This window comes from Myxocyprinus asiaticus, chromosome 31 (assembly GCF_019703515.2).
Source record: "Myxocyprinus asiaticus isolate MX2 ecotype Aquarium Trade chromosome 31, UBuf_Myxa_2, whole genome shotgun sequence".
In the NCBI taxonomy this organism is placed as follows: Eukaryota; Metazoa; Chordata; class Actinopteri; order Cypriniformes; family Catostomidae; genus Myxocyprinus; species Myxocyprinus asiaticus.
The window spans coordinates 33,827,901-33,848,150 of record NC_059374.1 but is presented as its reverse complement, the minus strand read 5'-3'; the positions used below and the strand labels follow the sequence as shown (position 1 = coordinate 33,848,150).

Sequence of the window (20,250 nt, the reverse complement as noted above, 5' to 3'; positions counted from 1 at the left end):
TATACTCTCTTTTGATAATCGTACACCTGTAGCACAAATGCTAGCGTTGCAGATTGTTTATGAATTGGGTTTCTAGGAGATATCTCTGGTGACAGTCAAACACCTGCTAAGCTAATGGGAGCATTGCAGTTTTGTTTCCTTTAACGTCATCTTCCGAGCATCTGGCATTGGAATGCCTTTGGTCGGAGATCAGCGATATCAAGTGGAATATCCCACATCCGATTTGAATGGAACACACAATCTGTACCTATACTCATCTTCACCCCTCACTCAAAGATTTAGCGAGTATTAGCTATACATATTAGCTACCTATGTATTTACTGTTTTTTAGGGCGCTAGTTTCAGTTGCTTGCCAGCTGTTTGCCAACTAGCTAGGTGTGCAAGCTACCTAATTTAGTTAACACATATTGAGGGATGTAGCTAATGCAGTGTTAACTTTGTGAGAGATTGAGGGGACAGGGCATGTAGTGACAAATTGTTTCCTCAAGTTACGTCTTTGCTTGTGATATATTATATATGTATATAAAGTTACGTTACATTACATCAACGTTAGCTAATGTCAACTCCGACATAAACGCTACACGCTGCGGTAACGGTCCCTCACTTGGGCGAGAGAGCAAGAGATGTGACAGCAGAGAGTGGAGACCGAGTAATGCGCCTTCACTTATATGAAAAATTTACATTTTAAATAGGCTGCTTTGCTTATGTTTGGCATTCTTTGTTCTATTTTCTAGATTTAGCTATGTGGTTAGTAAATTGCACACATTTATACAAGGCTTGTTGTTGGTTCAAAAACAACAAAAAACGTATGGCAATAAAAGAGGTGAATGAAGAGGAATCTTCATTTGTCTTCTGTGGGTGTTTTTATGGGAATGTGGATCTTTCAGATCAATTGGAGGAGTGCCTATGGTTTGCATGTTCCACATTTTATTCTAAGTGTGTCTCTGTGCAGTGTGGGACTCGCACTGGTCTGGTCTTGTTCTTGACTCGGCCTCACCCTGCCTTGGTCTTGACCTTGTCTCAACACCTCAAAGTCTTGGTCTTGTCTCAGTCTTGATACACTCTGTTCTTGGTCTTGACTTGGTCTCAGTTTAGGTGGTCTTGACTACAACACTGGCTAGTGGCACAGAAATTAGGCACTTCACCTTTAACCACAAAAACCTGTTTGATTGAAATCATGTCATGGCTCATTTCATTCAGCCTGTCTCAGGTTTCTTTCAAGCACTTTTTATTGTCAATTTATTTGTAATGTCTATAAAGTATCCCATATTTTTGTCTCTGGATATTCAGTGAATGTATGAACCAAAATTATATTCTGTTCCTAGTTGGTATTGCTGTATGTCTACTACCTTCTTGTCAACACCTATACTGATAAAGTGGATGTGACTAGCATAGCCTCAAGAAATCTCTCTCACCACACTCTACTCACACACACACTCGCACTATCTCTTGTCAAACTCAAACTGACTGCCTCTCGCTGAACATATGCTAATGTCTGGAGCTGTGTCATATCGGAGCACAGCCAGTTCCTCTCTCACATTTCACTTACATGTCCCTCTCCTCCACGCAAGAGCTGTTCACTTCTGATCTCCACAGATGGCTTCAGAGCACTTTAACCTTTCCATTACAGCCATGAAAATTTCCTTTGGGATGTGAGTGAATTCAGAAAACTGTTTTTTGGACACCACTTCAACAGACATCTCTTACAGGGAGGCTTAAAAGTGAAGTGTGTCATTTTTTGGATGTTAAAATATGAAAATACATTCTCCTATCTCTGCTTATTATACAATGACTATAAGTAAACCATTTGTAGGTTGATTGCCCTGAAAAGTGTAAATACTATGGCTCTGTGACACTATCAAAACATTGCTTTGTTTGTTTGAGCATTCCGACCAGCCCAACACAGCAACATTGTCTTTACTAATGGTGTGGGTTTTGGGTGGCACTTTCTGTTCGGCTGAAATAATGTAAATTGTTTCATGATCCAACTAAAGTTGGTTTTTCCTACAAATCCAGCCTATTACAGTCAGTTCTATTTTAAGAACCTTGGAGTTGCAGATTTTTTATTTGTGTACTGTTACACAAATTTGTGAACTGTTACTGTTTCCTGAAAGTGCACTCAGTTAGCAGTAAGGGCATGCTGATGACATCAAGAAGCATGTCCATATGACCTAAGGCCAATTATGTCTAGACAGAAATATGGTGGAAAATGAATGGAATAAGTATGAAGAGGATCGTAAAGAAATGACCTGCTACCATAGCGACAAGCTTGTTTGTCAAGCAAGAGTTCATGTACTCCCTGATTGAGTGCACCTCTCCCCCTCTCATTTACTTTTTCTCACGTTCTCTTGGATCCCTCTCTCTTTCTCCACTTCCTGTAATAGATTACAGACTTTCTCGGTTTTGTCCAACCAGATTTATTTTCTTGCTCTATTGCCGTTTAATTTTCTCTCAGATGCCTGCATGCCCGCATGCCACAGGAGTTCTCTGATGCCAGCTTGGCACTGTTTAGAGGTTATTGAGAAGGGTGGCTTAAGCAAATGAATCTGAGTCTAATGCTCTCCTAATTTAACAACTTGTCATTTAGCCTGAGTTTTAAATCCACACACCTGGAATTACTGTATGGTTGTGGTTCATGGATCCACCTTGTGAGTTTCAAACCCACAACATTTCAGTACTAACCCAAATCTTTTACCATTATGCCACTCCACCCTACTGAATAAATCAGTTTTTTGAATATCTAAATAGCATTAAAGGAGTAGCTTACTTGCTTATGTACAGTCTGGTGGACTGCATACAGATGCATGCACCACTCTTCTGTTCTCCTTTTCATTTTTAGAATTGGAGATGTGCCACAGGCAAGAGGGTTTGTGGTCAGAAACTTTTGTAAATATTTAAAAGAAACAAAATTCATTTTCATAATTCAATCCTCCCTTTATTTTAGCTTCTAGATCTGTTATTGACAGTTTCATAAAATCAACAGAATATTTAAATTCGTGTAAATTTGTATTCACCTCTAAGGAGTTTCTTGAATTTTTGCTCTGTTTGGCTAAGAGAAACTTTAGATATTTTGCTCTTTTTATAGCTGGCAAGTGTCAAAGTGTAAAATTCTCTCATCACGGTCCAAACCAGTATAGTTCCAGTATTTATTTCTTCTGTAGAATACAAAGGGTGACATTTTGAAGACTTCAATTTTAGTCTGTTCCTCAAACAAAGCTATCGTACGGAATATATATTTTTTGTCATTTTGGGGCTTGTCAACTCCAGTCCTTACTTTCATTATAAGGAAAAAAGTATCCTAAATATTCTTTAAAAATCACATTTTGTGTTCCACAGAAGAAAGATACAGTCGTTGTAATGGTTTGGAATGATATGAGGGTGAGTAAATGTCAGAACTTTCATTTTCATTTTAACTGTCCTTTAACCATTTGTTTATTCCATGCTCAGAAAGTGGATACAAAAAAGCAGCACCAGTTTCCCAAGTGAAATGGTCATTCTTCTTCACTAAATCATATTTTAGTTGTCTTTTTGTGTGTGATTCCAGACGACACTGAGTCTACAGAAAGACCCCTGTGTAGCCCGTGAATGCCCTAAAACATTTAAAGGGTAAATTCAAGAAGCAAACAGCAGGTGGGGCAAATACAGGACATGTGGTGCATTGATTTCACTAGGATTTACAACCATTGGTGATGATGCAGCCTGCAGCTTGACTTGAGCAGGTTTCAGAAGCTGTCCGTGGTGCTGAAATATGTCAGCCATAGAGCTCAGCTCCAGGTGTCTGCCTTCTCTTTTATCACTGATATCAAATGTGTCCCAGTTCTCTGGAAAGTCTCTGCTATATTCTCTCTCTTTATGCTGTTGAGGGTATATTCCCCATTTACCTAAATAACAGCGTTGGGAGCCTTTTTCAAATACAAGCTGTTTATTTATTAAGATTTTATTTGTTTATGTGGATTTGTACATACATACATACTCTTGTAAAGCTCATAATGATAAATACTGTAGATGGAAATGACACAGTCACTATGTTATCATAAATCATTCTCAATCAGGGCATTACCTTACTTTGTTCTTGGAAAAGCTTTGGATTTGAGGTTACAGTTTTATGTCCATGACAATTCAAGGTTTTACTGTAGCCCATTCTGGCCTCAGTCATACACTTGTCTCTCAGTATAAAATGTCTTTGACCTTTTGTGAAGGTGTCTGTTATCTCCTTTTCATTCCACTCGACAGGTAATTACCACATCTCTAAAAGTGAGACCACATGCCCACAAATTCACCTTGACATTTGACCTCATTTTTTATCTCACTCAGACTAACAAAGAGCACCTACTTCAGGACGCTCTCCATTTCCTTCCTTCCTTCCTTCCCTCTATCCTCCATAACCTTCTCATCCTTCCATCGTACCTTTCATCCCTTCTTCCTTCCTTCCTTCTTTTCCTTCATTACTTCCTTTCTTCCCTTCTACCTTCTTTCCTCTATCATTCTTCAGGACATTCTCCTTCCTTCTTCCTGCATTGGCACAGGAGATTTTTTCCCACTTCCATCCTTCCTCCCTTTCTTTCTTCCTCCCTCTCTTTCTTTCTTTCTTTCTTCCTTCCTTCCTTCCTTTACCCATGGTGTCACAGAGAGATCAGCACATATGAGATAATTTTCAATTTGATCAAAATAATTACACTGTCAGAATCGTCTCAGAGAGCCAATTCTTGACGTTTCGACGAGTGGTGGTGGAATATAGGAAACTCATGGTCATTTGGCTTTAGTGACTTTTGGCTTCCCAGCTTTTGTCTTTCTCTTTGTTTGTCCCACTGTTTGAGACTGAATTTGTGTTAATGTGTGTATCTGTGATTACAGCTCCACACTGAGTTACCCCATCTATTTGCTTTGATCTCTCTGAACAAACAACTCAATAAAAGTGTGTAGTCTTACACATTCCTCTCATGCTGAGTTTCTTTATGAAAAGCAGTCAAGCTGTAATAATGCTCAGGCAAATATGTTCAGCTCTAAGCAGGCACAGAAATGTGAGGGACCTGATGACTGACCACAAATGATGAGAGATGAGCAATTAATTCAAACGTATGTGCTGTCAGCAGCATGATTAATGTAGGATTTTAAAATAACACATTCAAAGGAATGTGCTTGTTATGCTTGGCACAAAGAAACATTTGGTTTCATGAATGCGGTTTATTGAGCAGGTATTACTGACTGATGACATCAAGGGCTTTGGGGACGCCTAGTGCAAACTTGACTTGTGAATTGTCACAACGGTCTTTTTGTTTTTTTTTAGGTGCTTGTAGTGTTACAAGGGGATTACTATAGATTTTTGTGGCATTTTAATATTTCACTGTGGTATTTAATTTTTTATTTTTATTTAATCATTACTTATAATGTTAGTCATGGTTTTGCTACTCTACCTTGATATGCATACTTTACACAGTATATGTCAATAACTGTGTATACAAATGATATGCAGTATATTCAAATACAGTAACTACAGTATATGCAAATGTTTATGATTGATTGAACACATACTGGTGTATTACACACTGTTTTTTTTTTTTTCATCTGAACTAGACAGGTATTTGAATATTAAATGTGTTTAATATTAGTGATTTGCTAATATATTAGACCAAAGAAGTGATAGAACTATTAAATGTGCAATATTTCATTTTTAATCACTGGATAATTTTGCAAGCATCCGTCATTAACTGTTTCTCCTTTGGCAATTAATAAAAGTGTTATCTCCCTCTCATGTCTTTCCAAAATCTACTGACAGCCTTGTCAGTATAGAAAATAATGGATAGCAATTAATTTTTAACTTTTTAAAATGTATATAAAAACGTATTATTATTAAAATTGAAATAATGTAATTTTTCGTGAATTTCAAGTAAATAATATGCACAATATGTGTTAATTTCAGCAATTGTTTGCATATCTTGCTGTCATTGAATTGTGTTATGTATGTATTGGCAGTTTGTCAGCAGTTTGCCACCCTGATTTTTAGATTTTGCTATTAGCCATTGAAAAAAAAACAACAACAACAACAACAACAACAAAACATATTGGTTGGCCACTAGTTTATGTATAAACATTGCTGGTCATTTTTTTTAAATGTTATTGGCTGTGATGTCATAGATGCCTCTCTTCAGATTTTTCACAAGATGTTTACAAAAGCTGGATTTTAATCATTGTTTTTAAAGCAAGGAAACATGACATTACAGCCACTCACTTTCCACCAAAGAAATAATATGCTTCAGTTGAAATTTTATAAAGATTCCTGAGTGTTTTCTCATGGCTGGATTACATTCACCAAATAAGAACTCCATAGAGAGCCTTCATATAGAGCTGCTCTGACAGTTATCTCAATGACAGATAACACTGACCTCAGAGGACCTGATGTGTGACACACAGTATTAAGCAGAATGAATGGGGCAGAGGGAACAATAAGCTGATTTGTTTATGTGATCACTTCCTCCCTCACCTGTCTTTTTCCTTGACCTTTGTAGTAGTGACATTTTGACAGTTCAAAGGTAGAGGAGAGAGGAATGCTGCAGGCTGAATTCTCTCATCTGAGCCGTTTCTCCAGAGAGCTTCTGTTACAGAATGCAACAAGAAAACTTGCTTATTCTCATCCTTTTTTTTGTTTGTTTTATTATAATCAGGCCTTCTATGACTAATACTGAAGAACAATATTTAAGGTGAAGTGTGTAATTGTTTTAATGTTAAAATACCTTCTCTTATTCCAGATTAATATGCAGAGACAAGTAGCTCGAAAGTAGCTCTGTGGCACTAACAAAACATTGCACAGTTTGTTTGAGCATCCGACCAGGCCAACATAGTAAGAACTCACTCAATAAATAGAGTGAGTTTTGGGCGGTACTATCTCTTTGACTGACCACTTCTACCGGCCCTTCGGCCCCCCGTCTATCACTGTTTAGACAAACAGGTAGTACCATCTAGGGGCGGGTAAAAATATAGATTTTCCAATGCATTGCGATCTTTATTTGAACAATCTTGATATAAATTTTTAAATCCCAAGATCAGTCTTTTACTCTATGCACAACCCTCTACACAATGAGAGGAAATCAATCGCATTTGCAATCAAATTTCGTGCTATGCGTCTAAAATGTACACTGCCGGCCAAAAGTTTGGAATAATGTACAGATTTTGCTGTTTCGGAAGGAAATTGGTGCTTTAATTCACCAAAGTGGCATTCAACTGATCACAAAGTATAGTCAGGACATTACTGATGTAAAAAACAGCTCCATCACTATTTGAAAAGTCATTTTTGAGCAAATCTAGACAGGCCCCATTTCCAGCAGCCATCACTCCAACACCTTATCCTTGAGTAATCAAGCTAAATTGCTAATTTGGTACTAGAAAATCACTTGCCATTATATCAAACACAGTTGAAAGCTATTTGGTTCGTTAAATGAAGCTTAACATTGTCCTTGTGTTTGTTTTTGAGTTGCCTCAGTATGCAGTAGACTGGCATGTCTTAAGGTCAATATTAGGTCAAAAATGGCAAAAAAGAAACAGCTTTCTCTAGAAACTCATCAGTCAATCATTGTTTTAAGGAATGAAGGCTATACAATGCTTGAAATTGCCCAAAAAACTGAAGATTTCATACAAAGGTGTACACTACAGTCTTCAAAGACAAAGGACAACTGGCTCTAACAAGGGCAGAATGAGATGTGGAAGGCCAGATGTACAACTAAACAAGAGGATAAGTACATCAGAGTCTCTAGTTTAAGATATAGCTGCCTCACATGTCCTCAGCTGACAGCTTCATTGAATTCTACCCGTTCAACACCAGTTTCACGTACAACAGTAAAGAGAAGACTCAGGGGTGCAGGTCTTATGGGAAGAATTGCAAAGAAAAAGCCACTTTTGAAACAGAAAAGCAAAAAGAAAAGGTTAGAGTGGACAAAGAAACACAGACGTTGGACAACAGATAATTGGAAAAGAGTGTTATGGATCTTAACCCCATTGAGCTTTTGTGATCAGCTAGACTGTAAGGTGCGTGAGAAGTGCCCGACAAGACAGCCACACCTATGGCAAGTGCTACAGGAAGTGTGGTGTGAAATGTCACCTGAGTATCTGGACAAACTGACAGCTGGAATGCCAAGCATCTGCAAAGCTGTCATTGCTGCACATGGATGATTTTTTGATGATAATTTTTCACATTATTAATGTCCTGACTATACATTGTGATCAGCTGAATGCCACTTTGGTGAATAAAAGTACCAATTTCTTTCCATAAGAGCAAAATCTGTACATTATTCCAAACTTTTGGCCGCCAGTGTGTATATTTGGCAACTGGCTGGTAAATGCTTACATTTGAGTCACCAGTAATTGTGTAGTATAGTGGTGGAGTATTAAGCAGCGAGATCCTTTCACTGCATGTTGAGAGTAAAAGTTGTTCTGTGTAATGTGTGTCTAAAGACGAAATCCACGCAACTTATTTGTCATTGAATAATGGCTCTTTTAATACCCTTTCTGTTCTCTACAGTCAGTTGTTGATCAAAAACAACCAAAAAATAAATATTTAATTCTAATCATGCATGGCACAGATGAGATAAAGCCATTCGAGATGAGATAAAGCCTTTCTCATTAACATGTGCTTATCTACAGAGGGTCTTTACAGAAATGTCGGTTTTGTTAAAGAAACAGTACCGGTTTTAGCATGTTCACCAAATCAATGTAAATACTTGTAAATAGTACAAAATATGCAATAAACAGTAAACATGTAACAAAAAAAATTATATATGAAATATAATATCTTATTTATTGATTGAATACATTGATTTTTTTTCATTTTTAAAAAGCCAAAATGTGACCAAAATGATAAAAACAAATACAATATAATTAGTACAATTTCTATTTTCGTAATGTACCTAGTTAGAAGGTCCCTTGTATAATTAACAGCATTAGTTGGGAGAGAATTTCTTTCATATGTAAGCAAAAGGGACATTATAACTGAAATATAATAATATGAATCGATATCGAATCAAATAAAAATCTTAATCGAATCGAGAGCTTGTGAATCAGAATCGAACTGGGAAATCTGTATCAATACCCAGCCCTAGTGCCACCCCACTCTGATTGGTTGAACCAGAAGTTGACATGTTGGACCACTCAAACAAATAATGTGCCAAAGAGTTTACACTCTTCTGTAAGTCAACCCATGAATGGCTTACTTAAACTGGGATAGGACAAGATATTTTAACAGTGAAAAAATAGCACACAACACCATTAACTTTCACAGACTGATTTCAGCAAACCTCTTTCTTGATTTACAGGCATTGGGGGCTGTTTACACTGAACACTTTTTGCGTCTGTCTGCGCTGTTTTTATATGTAAACATGCACTAGATGGATGTCTTGCTGTTTTTTTCCGCGTCTCATGCAGAGGCACAGCGTTTTTAGTAGGGATGCACCGATCCGATACCTGGATCGGTATCGGCTTCAATACTGACGTTTTTAAATGGATTGGGTATCGGTCCGACGAGCCCGATCCAAATCCAATACTGTGTGTTAGTCATGTTCGGTACTGTCAAGCTCCAAAAATGACATAAGAACCATAAAAACACAGTTAAAGCAGTTCATATGACTCGTGCATTTTATTCATAGCCACTTGAAGATGTGCAGTAGCTCTGTGAATCACAAAAGGCTGTGTTTAATAAGTAAATATATAAAATGCACGCGCAGCTCCAGCGTGTCAGTGAATGGCGCTGTCTGTTTACCCACACACTCACGGCTATTTTTAGCCTTCACGCGTTGCGCAATATTTGAGCGCTACTCAAGAACAACATCTCAGATGTAGATGCTCAAAAGTTCGGTTCACTTATAATGCATTTAGAATGGCACTGGTGATGCATTTTATTTTATTTTATTTTTTTTTTTACCAGAATTTGAATAAGAAGCAAATTAAACTACTGTGAACTTGCCTACAAACACACACACACAGGACTTCTTGGAGAGTTCAGAATGTCAAAATAAAAGCGTGAGGGTTTAAAAGTTAAAGGTGCACGATGGAGATATATTACTATATATTACTATTATAATATATTATTATTATTATTATTATTATTATTATTATTATTATTATTATTATTATTATTATTATCATTTGTTTACAAATTATAACAATATTTAAGTTGAATGGGTTCCAAAATGAAAGTGTGAATGAAAAGTGAGCTGATATCTTACAACTAAATTGAACAAAAAAGAGATCTGAATCCTTTAAAGTCCAGATACAAGTTGAGAAAATTTTGCCAAAAAAATAAATAAAAACGGCTTCTTTTCTACTGATGACTTACTGGAATTACTGTTAATTTTGCTGCTACATTATCCAGTATACTTGTTAATAATAAAGTTTTTCATACATTTATATTGAAATAATGTGTAGTCAGAGGTTTGTGTTTCTTTACATATTAAAGAGTACTCTAAATTAGTTCCACACAATAATGTAAAAATATTCTAAACTGATTATGCAAAACAACAACACTGGTATCGGATCGGGATCGGTATTGGCCGATACTGAGATTTCCGATATCGGAATCGGATCGGAAGAGGATGGTATTGGTATTGGTGCATCCCTAGTTTTTAGATGCCATTTAAAACATATATATATATATATATATATATATATATATATATATATATATATATATATATATATATAAAAAGTCTCTATGCCTGCAATACAGTATGTTCTATTTGTTGCAATGCATGGGTTTTTTAACACAATAACCCATTTGGTCTGAGCGGCCCCTTACTATGTTCAAAACCCCCAGAAATCACCACATTTCATCCATCATGGACTAAAATTACTGAATACATCCCTTGTAAACATCTATTTAATTTCAGCCTTTCAGATAGCATACCAGCATGGTATGCCTGTTCCTAGAGAGTTATTCTTCACTGGATTTGATCAAACAGCCGGCTTCAGGCATGCAAAAATTCAGCCAGGCTGCACTGTGTGTGCTTTCGCTTTTATCACCTTAAACCAGGCAGAGACACAGCCTCTTTGTATCCAGCCTGACAAATATATAGATGATTAAAAAAGATAGAGCACCTGCTCTTCCCTGGAGAGATCTACATTGCCTGCCTGCTTCCACCACTCACCATCACTCTCCATAAATAGGACATCAGCTCTGTTTATTTCCACACTGTTCATAGTCAATGAAAGCTCGCAGTGAAAAAATGGCTAATGTCCGATTTGTGCTACCCATAACCATGACAACCGAGCATCTCTGAACTAGCTAGTCAGGGAGCTGAGAGTACATATGGAACTGGCCGACTGCCATAGAGAATCTGATTAAAGCACACACACGCACACACACACACACACACACACACACACACACACACAAACAATGTCTGAGAAGTCAAACAGTGCATATAAGCAAACTGGACTGCTGATATTATTTGTTCATTTGTTTTTTACAGCTATAAAAGCAAAATAAAACAAATATAGTACAGCAGACATAACCCATTTGTTCACATGTTTACTATATTATATACAGTATTTTATTGTATTTTTTTATGGCAATAAATCAAATATTTTAATAGAATAATCAAATAAAAAAATACTCCTCTACACTCTGCCCACCGCTATGGCTGTGCAGTGTTGCATGCAAAAATAACTCACTCCAGGGGGCACTGCAGGGGAATTTAGACCCTACGCAGAGAAAGAATGCTGGGGGGGAGGTTATTTTGTATCGTTTGCTTTGTGACTGGGGGAATGCACAAGCAAAAAATATTTACATTCAGGGTTTATATGTGTAGAATTATCTCCGCTCCCGAGAGAAGACAATCTGAACATTTTATAATATGTGTGAAATAAGTGTTTGAAATAAAATTAATTAGTGTATAATAGCTTGTGAAATGCTCATAATTATTCACGGATGGCACACATTTAGCTGCAAGCCTAGAAGTGACATACTAAAATAATTTATTAGTTAATTACTCAGTTCAATGTTGATTAATTTCCTCTCTGTCAGCAGAAATACTGCATTTGATGCAAAACATTTGAGTGCTACAATGTTTCTTTATTTTATTAATCAATAGTCAATGGTGTTCACAAATCACAGATGTTTCACAAGCATGCAGCAACAAATCAAATGTTTGCATCCAGAACATAACTGTTGATGCAAAGTTGAATAGAAAGTATTATATATAAAAAAAAATCTCTAGAACTCATACTGTATCTTAGCATTACAATCTTAATTCATCCGATCAGAGAGATGCATGTTTGCAATTGCTAAAGACTCTAAAACTTCCATTGAGTTTAGAAAGCATAGAGCGAACAAAATGTGCAGAAAATGTGCAGACTTTATGCTTGTAACTTATATTTTTAGAGCCAATATACTATGCCTGCCATCTAATCTGCATGCCTTTTGCATGCCAACTGAATGTTTCCATTGTGCCAAAAGCTATTTTGAAGTGTCTGGATATGTGTTGTCACGGCAACAGCTTTTGTACACTGACAAACCAGCTACGGGCCATTACATACAGTAGTACTGGTCCGTTTTTGACATTTTTATCCAGTGCTCCAAGCATGTGTTCCTGTGGAACTGAGTTTGATTGCTACATTGTAAATGTTCTAAGGTCTTGAATTTTGAATGGCTGAAATTGAATGTACTAGCAGTTTCTGCAGTTTTAGTCATTCAACAGTTGTATATAAGAAACATTTATAATGAAAGTGTTTTGCTTGTTTAAAAATTTGAATGGCAACATGTTTTATGCCTTTGTGCCTTGCTTTCTCTTTGTTATCAGGAAAGAAAAGTGCTTTTGAGCTACATTTCCTGAGCAAGAATGTAAGGCTAATTTGAATTGGATGTTTTTCATTCAAAATTTCTTATTTAAACAAATCAGATAGACTTTTCTGAATAGACTTTTGACTCTTAGGGTCACTCATTTGTCTTATGCTTTCCTCCCACTATGACAACCAGTTTATGCTGGTTATTAATTTGGCATTTACCACATGCGCACTAAAATTATACAGCGTCTCAAGTCCTCTTTCCAATACCAATGTGGCCTTTAAATGGGCTTCCTAACAAGTGTGATCATTTAATGAATGCTCATCAAACTCAAATGTTGACTCATAAATGGCCTGACTATAAAGATGAATTACCTAATTCACTCCCACTTCACTTTTGCCTTTAGTGCCAAATCAGCGTTTTTTAGATTGAGCGGATCTGCTAATCTTTACCTTATGTCCTGCATTAGCATTTCCTTCTTGTATTCGAAGAGAAAATGGAACCAACAAACCACAACCTCCAGTTAATTCTTCATCCATCCATCTCTCTCTGTCTCTGTCTCTTTAATGATCCATCCATCCATCCATCCATCTCTCGGTGTCTCTGTCTCTCTAATTATCCATCCATCCATCTCTCTCTGTCCCTGTCTCTTTAATGATCCATCCATCCATCCATTTCTCTCTGTATCTCTATTGATCCATCCATCCATCCATCCACCCATCTCTCTGTGTCTCTCTCTTTAATGATCCATCCATCCATCCATCCATCTCTCTCTGTCTCTGTCTCTTTAATGATCCATCCATCCATCCATCCATTTCTCTCTGTCTCTCTATTGATCCATCCATCCATCCATTCATCCATCCACCCATCTCTCTGTGTCTGTCTCTTTAATGATCCATCCATCCATCCATCCATCCATCCATCTCTCTGTCTGTCTCTTTAATGATCCATCCATCCATCCATCCATTTCTCTCTGTCTCTGTCTCTCTAATGATCCATTCATCCATCCATCTCTGTCTCTCTATTGACCCATCCATTCATCCATCCATCCATACATCTGCCTCTGTCTCTTTAATGATCCATCCATCCATCCATCCATCCATCCATCTCTCTGTCTGTCTCTTTAATGATCCATTCATCCATCCATCTCTGTCTCTCTATTGACCCATCCATTCATCCATCCATCCATACATCTGCCTCTGTCTCTTTAATGATCCATCCATCCATCCATCCATCCATCCATCTGTCTATCTCTGTCTCTTTAATGATCCATCCATCCATCCATCCATCCATCCATCCATCCATGCATCCATCCATCCATCCATCCATCTCTCTCTGTCTGTCTCTTTAATGATCCATCCATCCATCCATCCATTTCTCTCTGTCTCTCTAATGATCCATTCATCCATCCATCTCTGTCTCTCTATTGACCCATCCATTCATCCATCCATACATACATCTGCCTCTGTCTCTTTAATGATCCATCCATCCATCCATCCATCTGTCTGTCTCTGTCTCTTTAATGATCCATCCATCCATCCATCCATCCATCCATGCATCCATCCAAATTCCTTTTTAAATAAAAGTATTGTTATTATATTATGAATTATTTTCTAGAGCAGCTTACACATTGAAATTCTTAGTCTTATTAGCATGAAAATGTGTGCTATTCATAGCAGTCACATTTTATAATGACAAATTTACAAAGATATGTCAGATAAAAATATGGGATCATACATTTTTTGTAAACTTTTTTTTAGATGTTAAGTGTCATTTCTAAGATGACAAAAAAGTTCTCCTTTGGCAGTTGGAAGGCTTGCAACAACATGAGATAACACATAAAATGGTCTGAGTGCACACATTTTTCCATATAGCAAAAAATCTAAAAAGAAAAATTGTCAGTTTGCACACTGATGGCCCTGAAATTGATGCACTTATAACAAATCAATGATTGTTTTCTTTAAAAATATCTCGATTAGGGTCACGACATCTTAGGTGAGTGTTTCAAGCCATTGTGGCTTTCAACTGGTAATCTAGAATTTGGAACTCAATGCAAATTAAAAGAGATTATGGCTTTGTGAGTGATCCCTGTTTGGCCTGAGAGGCAGCACTTTCTTTTACCATAAGTGCCTAATGTCTGATTTTGTGCCTTCATTTACCTCTTGTGCACAATGGATGCAAATTACCCCTGGAATCTGAGCATGCAATTAAACATCTCTGTGTGATGAGCACCGTCCCTGAATGGTTTGATTAAAGGAGAGGCTGTGCGGAACAGACAGGTCTCATTTGGTTTCCGGTCTTTCGTGTACTGGTATATACCACATAAAAAAGCTATGTTGAATGATGATATGTATCACTATTTTGTGAAATCAGAAAGCAAGAACTGTACTGTTCATTTATGGTAATTATTATTTTATTTCCTAGTAAACACTGTAATTAGTCTCTTAATCAGTGTAATTAGACTCAAACAAATACAACTCCTTGGCCCATAGAATTAACAACAAACTCAAACTATATTTGAAATGTTGCATAACTGATAGATGTTCATTGACACCAAAACGAAATGTAAATATAAAGAAAAATCGGCTTTTCGTGACAAGTGGATATTTGTTCTTATTCAGAAGATACATTTTAGTCAATAAAAGTGATTTGTTTTTATGATTTTCTGACTACAACTTCATGTAATTTAGAAATAAAAACCCCTTTCAAAGTCTTATTGATATGCTGTTACACTTCACCGTGTTTTCTTTAAAACAGAAATAAATCTATGCAAGTCCTAATAGAGCAACAAGACTGCCTTTTAGTTTATTGCCTGCGGGATATTATTAATAGCAAATTAGATGACAAATAATGTTTTATCAAAACGGACTGAGCTAAATTGATTTATCTTTCAGATTCCTTTTATTAAATGGGTGTTTAAAGTGAATAACTATGATTTGATTTTTTTTTTTTCTGTTTTAGCTCTTAATTGATTTAACATGTTGTTCATTGTTATGCTCTATAATTGTAGCTGCTGTCTTCTTGACTGTCAGTCATGGCACACATTAGGATATTTATAAAAGGCTGAGAAAACCGATGGGCAGATGTTTTCATCGATGAAGCGGTTGTCATTTTTTCTGGGAGGAGGCTCTGTTTATCTCTTCCTCCACTGCCTCTTGCCGTTTCGCTCTGTTTGGGAGCACAGCTCTAACACATCCACACAAATCACTCCTCAAATGAAGACTGAAAAGAAAGTGTGGTTGTCATGACACCCATCAGCTGTTTCGGTGAGAGATGAGTACAGTAGACAGGAGAGACTGACAGTCAAATCAAAGCAGAATAACAATTAAGTTAAGAAGCAGCCTCAACTCCAAGTGATCTGAGCTATGAAAAGAGTTGATTCACATTCCATCTGCCAACAATAATTCCCAACAAGTTAGGCAGAGTTGCGAGTCATGATAATGCAAGCTACGCGACGGGTCTGTTTTCCACATGTGTGCATCACTGCTTTCTGAAGAAGGACCCTGAAGTCTTTCAGTGTTCCCAAGACGAGTCTTGAAGTCTTCAATTTCATGCTTGCGTAGTCCATGGAACACAATTATTGATTGCTGCTATAACTATCCTAATAATGATTGTTATTGTTTACTTTCATCCACAGCCATGTATGGATTTTTTTCCCCGTTGTCACAGACAAATTCTGATGTTGACTTGACAGAACTTTGTCTGCATTTGAAAATTAGTTTTAAAAGCTTTATGTTTTAAGGTTATTTAGGCCTCATGTAGTTTAAATAATGTACTTTAAGATCTATACAGTGTTAAGAGAAAAGCTGGATAAGACAGCCTATAAATATTATGCCAAGTTTGGTTGCTTAAATGCTAAAATTTAATAATCATCTTTGGGGAAATTGGAAGTCCAATTAGTTCGAAAATGCATAGCATACCAAGTCAAAATAGGCAGGACCATCTGTGCCGAGTTTAGTGGATGTAGCTTGAAACCTATAGGAGATAAAGTCAGAAATTTTCATTTGAAGGGATTTTCATTGGATTTTGGGAGTTTTTGTTATCTGCTATGAAATAAATGAAAGTTTGATCGGTTAAAAAAGATGTAGCACACCATGTCGAGTCCAGCCTCGGATTAGGGATCTTTAAAATTGCCTTACCCAATATTATTTGCTGTGCTTCATTGTTATTACTTTTATTTGTTTCTTTACATAGGCCCAGACAGAATCTACTCGCACAGAACTCCATAGAATTGCAACATCCGACGTTTATAAAAAAATATACACATTCCCAACCCTTGCATATTTGTTTTTAATATTGTGGCTAATTTCATGATGATTTCAGCTACCTATATGAATACAGTACTCTCAGGTCTATTTACATTTTACTATGTTTAAATCCTTTTTGCAGAATTCAAAAAATGTTCCTACAAAATTAGCAGAAACTGCAAAAAATCAGCCGGTTCCGTCTGAGCCTTAATTCACAACTTTATTTATTATGCTTGTTTATATCACTTTGATGCAACTACCTTGTGGAGCACAAAAAAATAAGGACCCACTTAATATAAGGTGTCTTTAACTACTATGTTCTTTAATTTGTCACAGTGTACTTATGTACATACTGTATATGTTGTTGCATTGTACTTACATTTAAAGTACCTGCATTTAATTACATATTTATTTACACTGTTAACCTAACCCCTAATCCTAAACCTAACCCTACCCCAACAGCGTGAAATTACAAAATAAGTACATTGAATTATATGTATTTTAATTTTGGTACATAGTAGTTAAAGACACTTAATAAGTGTGACCAATAATAATCTTGTTAAGTGCTTGACTTGACTCAGTAATGTTTCTTACTAATCTAGTCCCTTTCTGCTTCTGTCTCTTCTCTATTTTTTCAACCCTCCTGTATGTCCTCCACCATCCCAACTGCACCAGCTTGTTGGTGGTGAATTTGACCTGGAGACAAAATTTATCATGCAAGATGCAGAGGGCATCATCTGTATGCTGGAGCTGTTGGAGCACTGTGAGGTCACATGTCAGGCGGAAATCTGGAGCATGTTCACAGCTATACTGCGCAAGAGCGTCCGCAACCTGCAGACCAGCACTGAGGTCGACCTTATTCAAAGACTGTTGTTCAAGATGAGCTCGGTGGATGACATGATTGCAGGTATGAGTGGTCTCAATCTGACCCCATTCTGAAAAGATGGATTGACCTCTTGTAAAAGCCATTTTCTTTCAATTTTTCCAAAACTTTATAAATGCTTCAAAAATGTGTGCGGAACAACTCCCAAATAACAGATGTGCACCATCTTAATCTAAAAATCAAAACTGAAAATGAAACGAATGTAATTTTCCACTCAAAATATAGTTTTGATTTACATAGATAGTTGATACATGCTTTTGGTAAGTTGACATGCAATGTAACATACTATCCCTGCGGAAAATATGCTCAAGGACATCAGCTACCCAAAGAATAAATCCCCAAAATCTAAATTGAAAATGAAATAAATTCCATTCGCCACTCCAAAATGCACTTTTGACTTACTAGACAAGCCTATACAAGCATCCTCACATAGGAAAGTTACAAAATCAAGCTCACGTGGCATATTAAATAGAGAATGTTGCTAAATTGTGCATATAAGGTCAAATAAGTTTAAACAAAACCCTCATAAATGTATTCTGAACAGTAGGAGTGATAAATTATGGGCAGCATCTTGCAGATTTCCATTTTTTTTTTTTTTTTTTTAAAGTCCGACAGTGGCACAGAGCGCTATGAGTTAAGGGAAGATGAATTAAACTGCTATTTTCTCAGCGGTGGGATTCGTCAGGCTTAAGAGGAAAAGAAACCGAGGCACAAATTTTATTAGTTGCACCAATCCATAATGAGATTGAGTGGCAGTTTAGAGCAATATTATATTTTAGTTGCCATTTATTAATGAAGAAGAATGGCGGCCCTGTTTTTTGATTCAGGTCATCTGCAATTCTTGTGCACCCTCTTTCTCTGTTTGCAAACATTAAATGCAATTTTTCACAATCAATATACAATACTTTGTATAGTATATTGCAGAGAAATGCCATATGAAACACAAACATCATGATTATGAACTTGTTTTAAATTCTCATGGTCCTACTACAGTGAGTATTGCAGCTCCTTGGATTCAGATTAGCCAAATTTAGATCCTATTTGTGTTTAAATGCCAAATTGCCAAAGCTGAAGATTTGACCACAAGCTTATATAGCATTGAGGTTAGTGTAATAATAAATTTTTAGACTTTAACCAGACTTTAACTTATAGCCAAAAAAACAAAACAAAAAAATCATCCAGTGAGCGGACGTTCTGCAGACGGAAATGCCTTGTTGATGAGAGAAGTCAGCGGAGAATGTCTAGACTGGTTCGAGCTGACAGAAAGGCTATGGTAACTCAGATAACCGCTCTGTACAATTGTAGTGAACAGAACAGCATCTCAGAATGCACAACATATCAAACCTTATGGCGGATGGTCTACAATAGCAGAAGACCACGTCGGGACATAGTGTTCCTTATAAAGTGCTCAGTGAGTGTACATCACATTACAAAAAATTTACATCACATTACAGTATATTGACTTTAAGCTGTATTTAACCTAGAACATTTCTATTTAGAGTAAGGTTGATGGGTAGCACTTTTAAGAAAATTTTACATCTACCTTCCAAAAACCACTTTCTATTTACACTCACTGAGCACTTTACTAGGAACACTATGGTCCTAATAAAGTGCCCAACATGGTCTTCTGCTGTTGTAGTCCATCTGCCTCAAGGTTCGGCATGTTGTGCATTCTGAGATGCTGTTCTGCTCTCTACAATTGTACAAAGTGGTTATCTGAGTTACCGTAGCCTTTCTGTCAGCTCAAACCAGTCTGGCCATTCTCCATTGACCTCTCTCATCAACAAGGCATTTCCTTCCACAGAACTGCTGTTAACTGGATGATATTTGTTTTTGGCAACATTCTGAATAAACTTTTGATACTGTTGTGTGTGAAAATCCCAGGAGATCAGCAGTTACAGAAATACTCAAACCAGCCAGTCTGGCACCAACAATCATGCCAATGTCGAAATCACTGAGATCACCATTTTTTCCCTATTCTGATGGTTGATGTGAACATTAACTGAAGCTCCTGACCCATATCTGCATGATTTTATTCACTGCACTGCGGCCACACGATTCTCTGATTAGATAATTGCATGAATAAGTAGGTGTACAGGTGTTCCTAATAAAGTGCTCAGTCAATGAAGAGCTTTATAAGCTCAGAGATTTTTATGGAACCCAAATTGGTTCTGGCATTTGAAAATCAGATTTTCTTACAGACATTTAGACTCTTTAATTCGTTCTAATTGAAGTTTTCCAAGGCCTTGCTGAATTATGCCTCTGTACTGAGGAAAAAAGTGTATTCTGTGGGGCTCTTCGCCACAGTTTGATCCTCCTACACTTCTCACTGTGAAATTGCAATTTTACACCAT

At 36.8% G+C, this 20,250-nt stretch overlaps 1 protein-coding gene across 1 annotated transcript in view; it reads left to right on the top strand.

Moving 5' to 3' along the window:
* LOC127422243 (neurobeachin-like) overlaps positions 1–20,250 on the top strand; it is a 382,851-nt gene that overhangs the window by 73,108 nt on the left and 289,493 nt on the right. Inside the window, exon 2 of the mRNA XM_051665603.1 lies at positions 17,689–17,920. Within this exon, the coding sequence (XP_051521563.1) occupies positions 17,689–17,920 (232 nt within the window). The remainder of the gene's footprint in view (positions 1–17,688; positions 17,921–20,250) is intronic.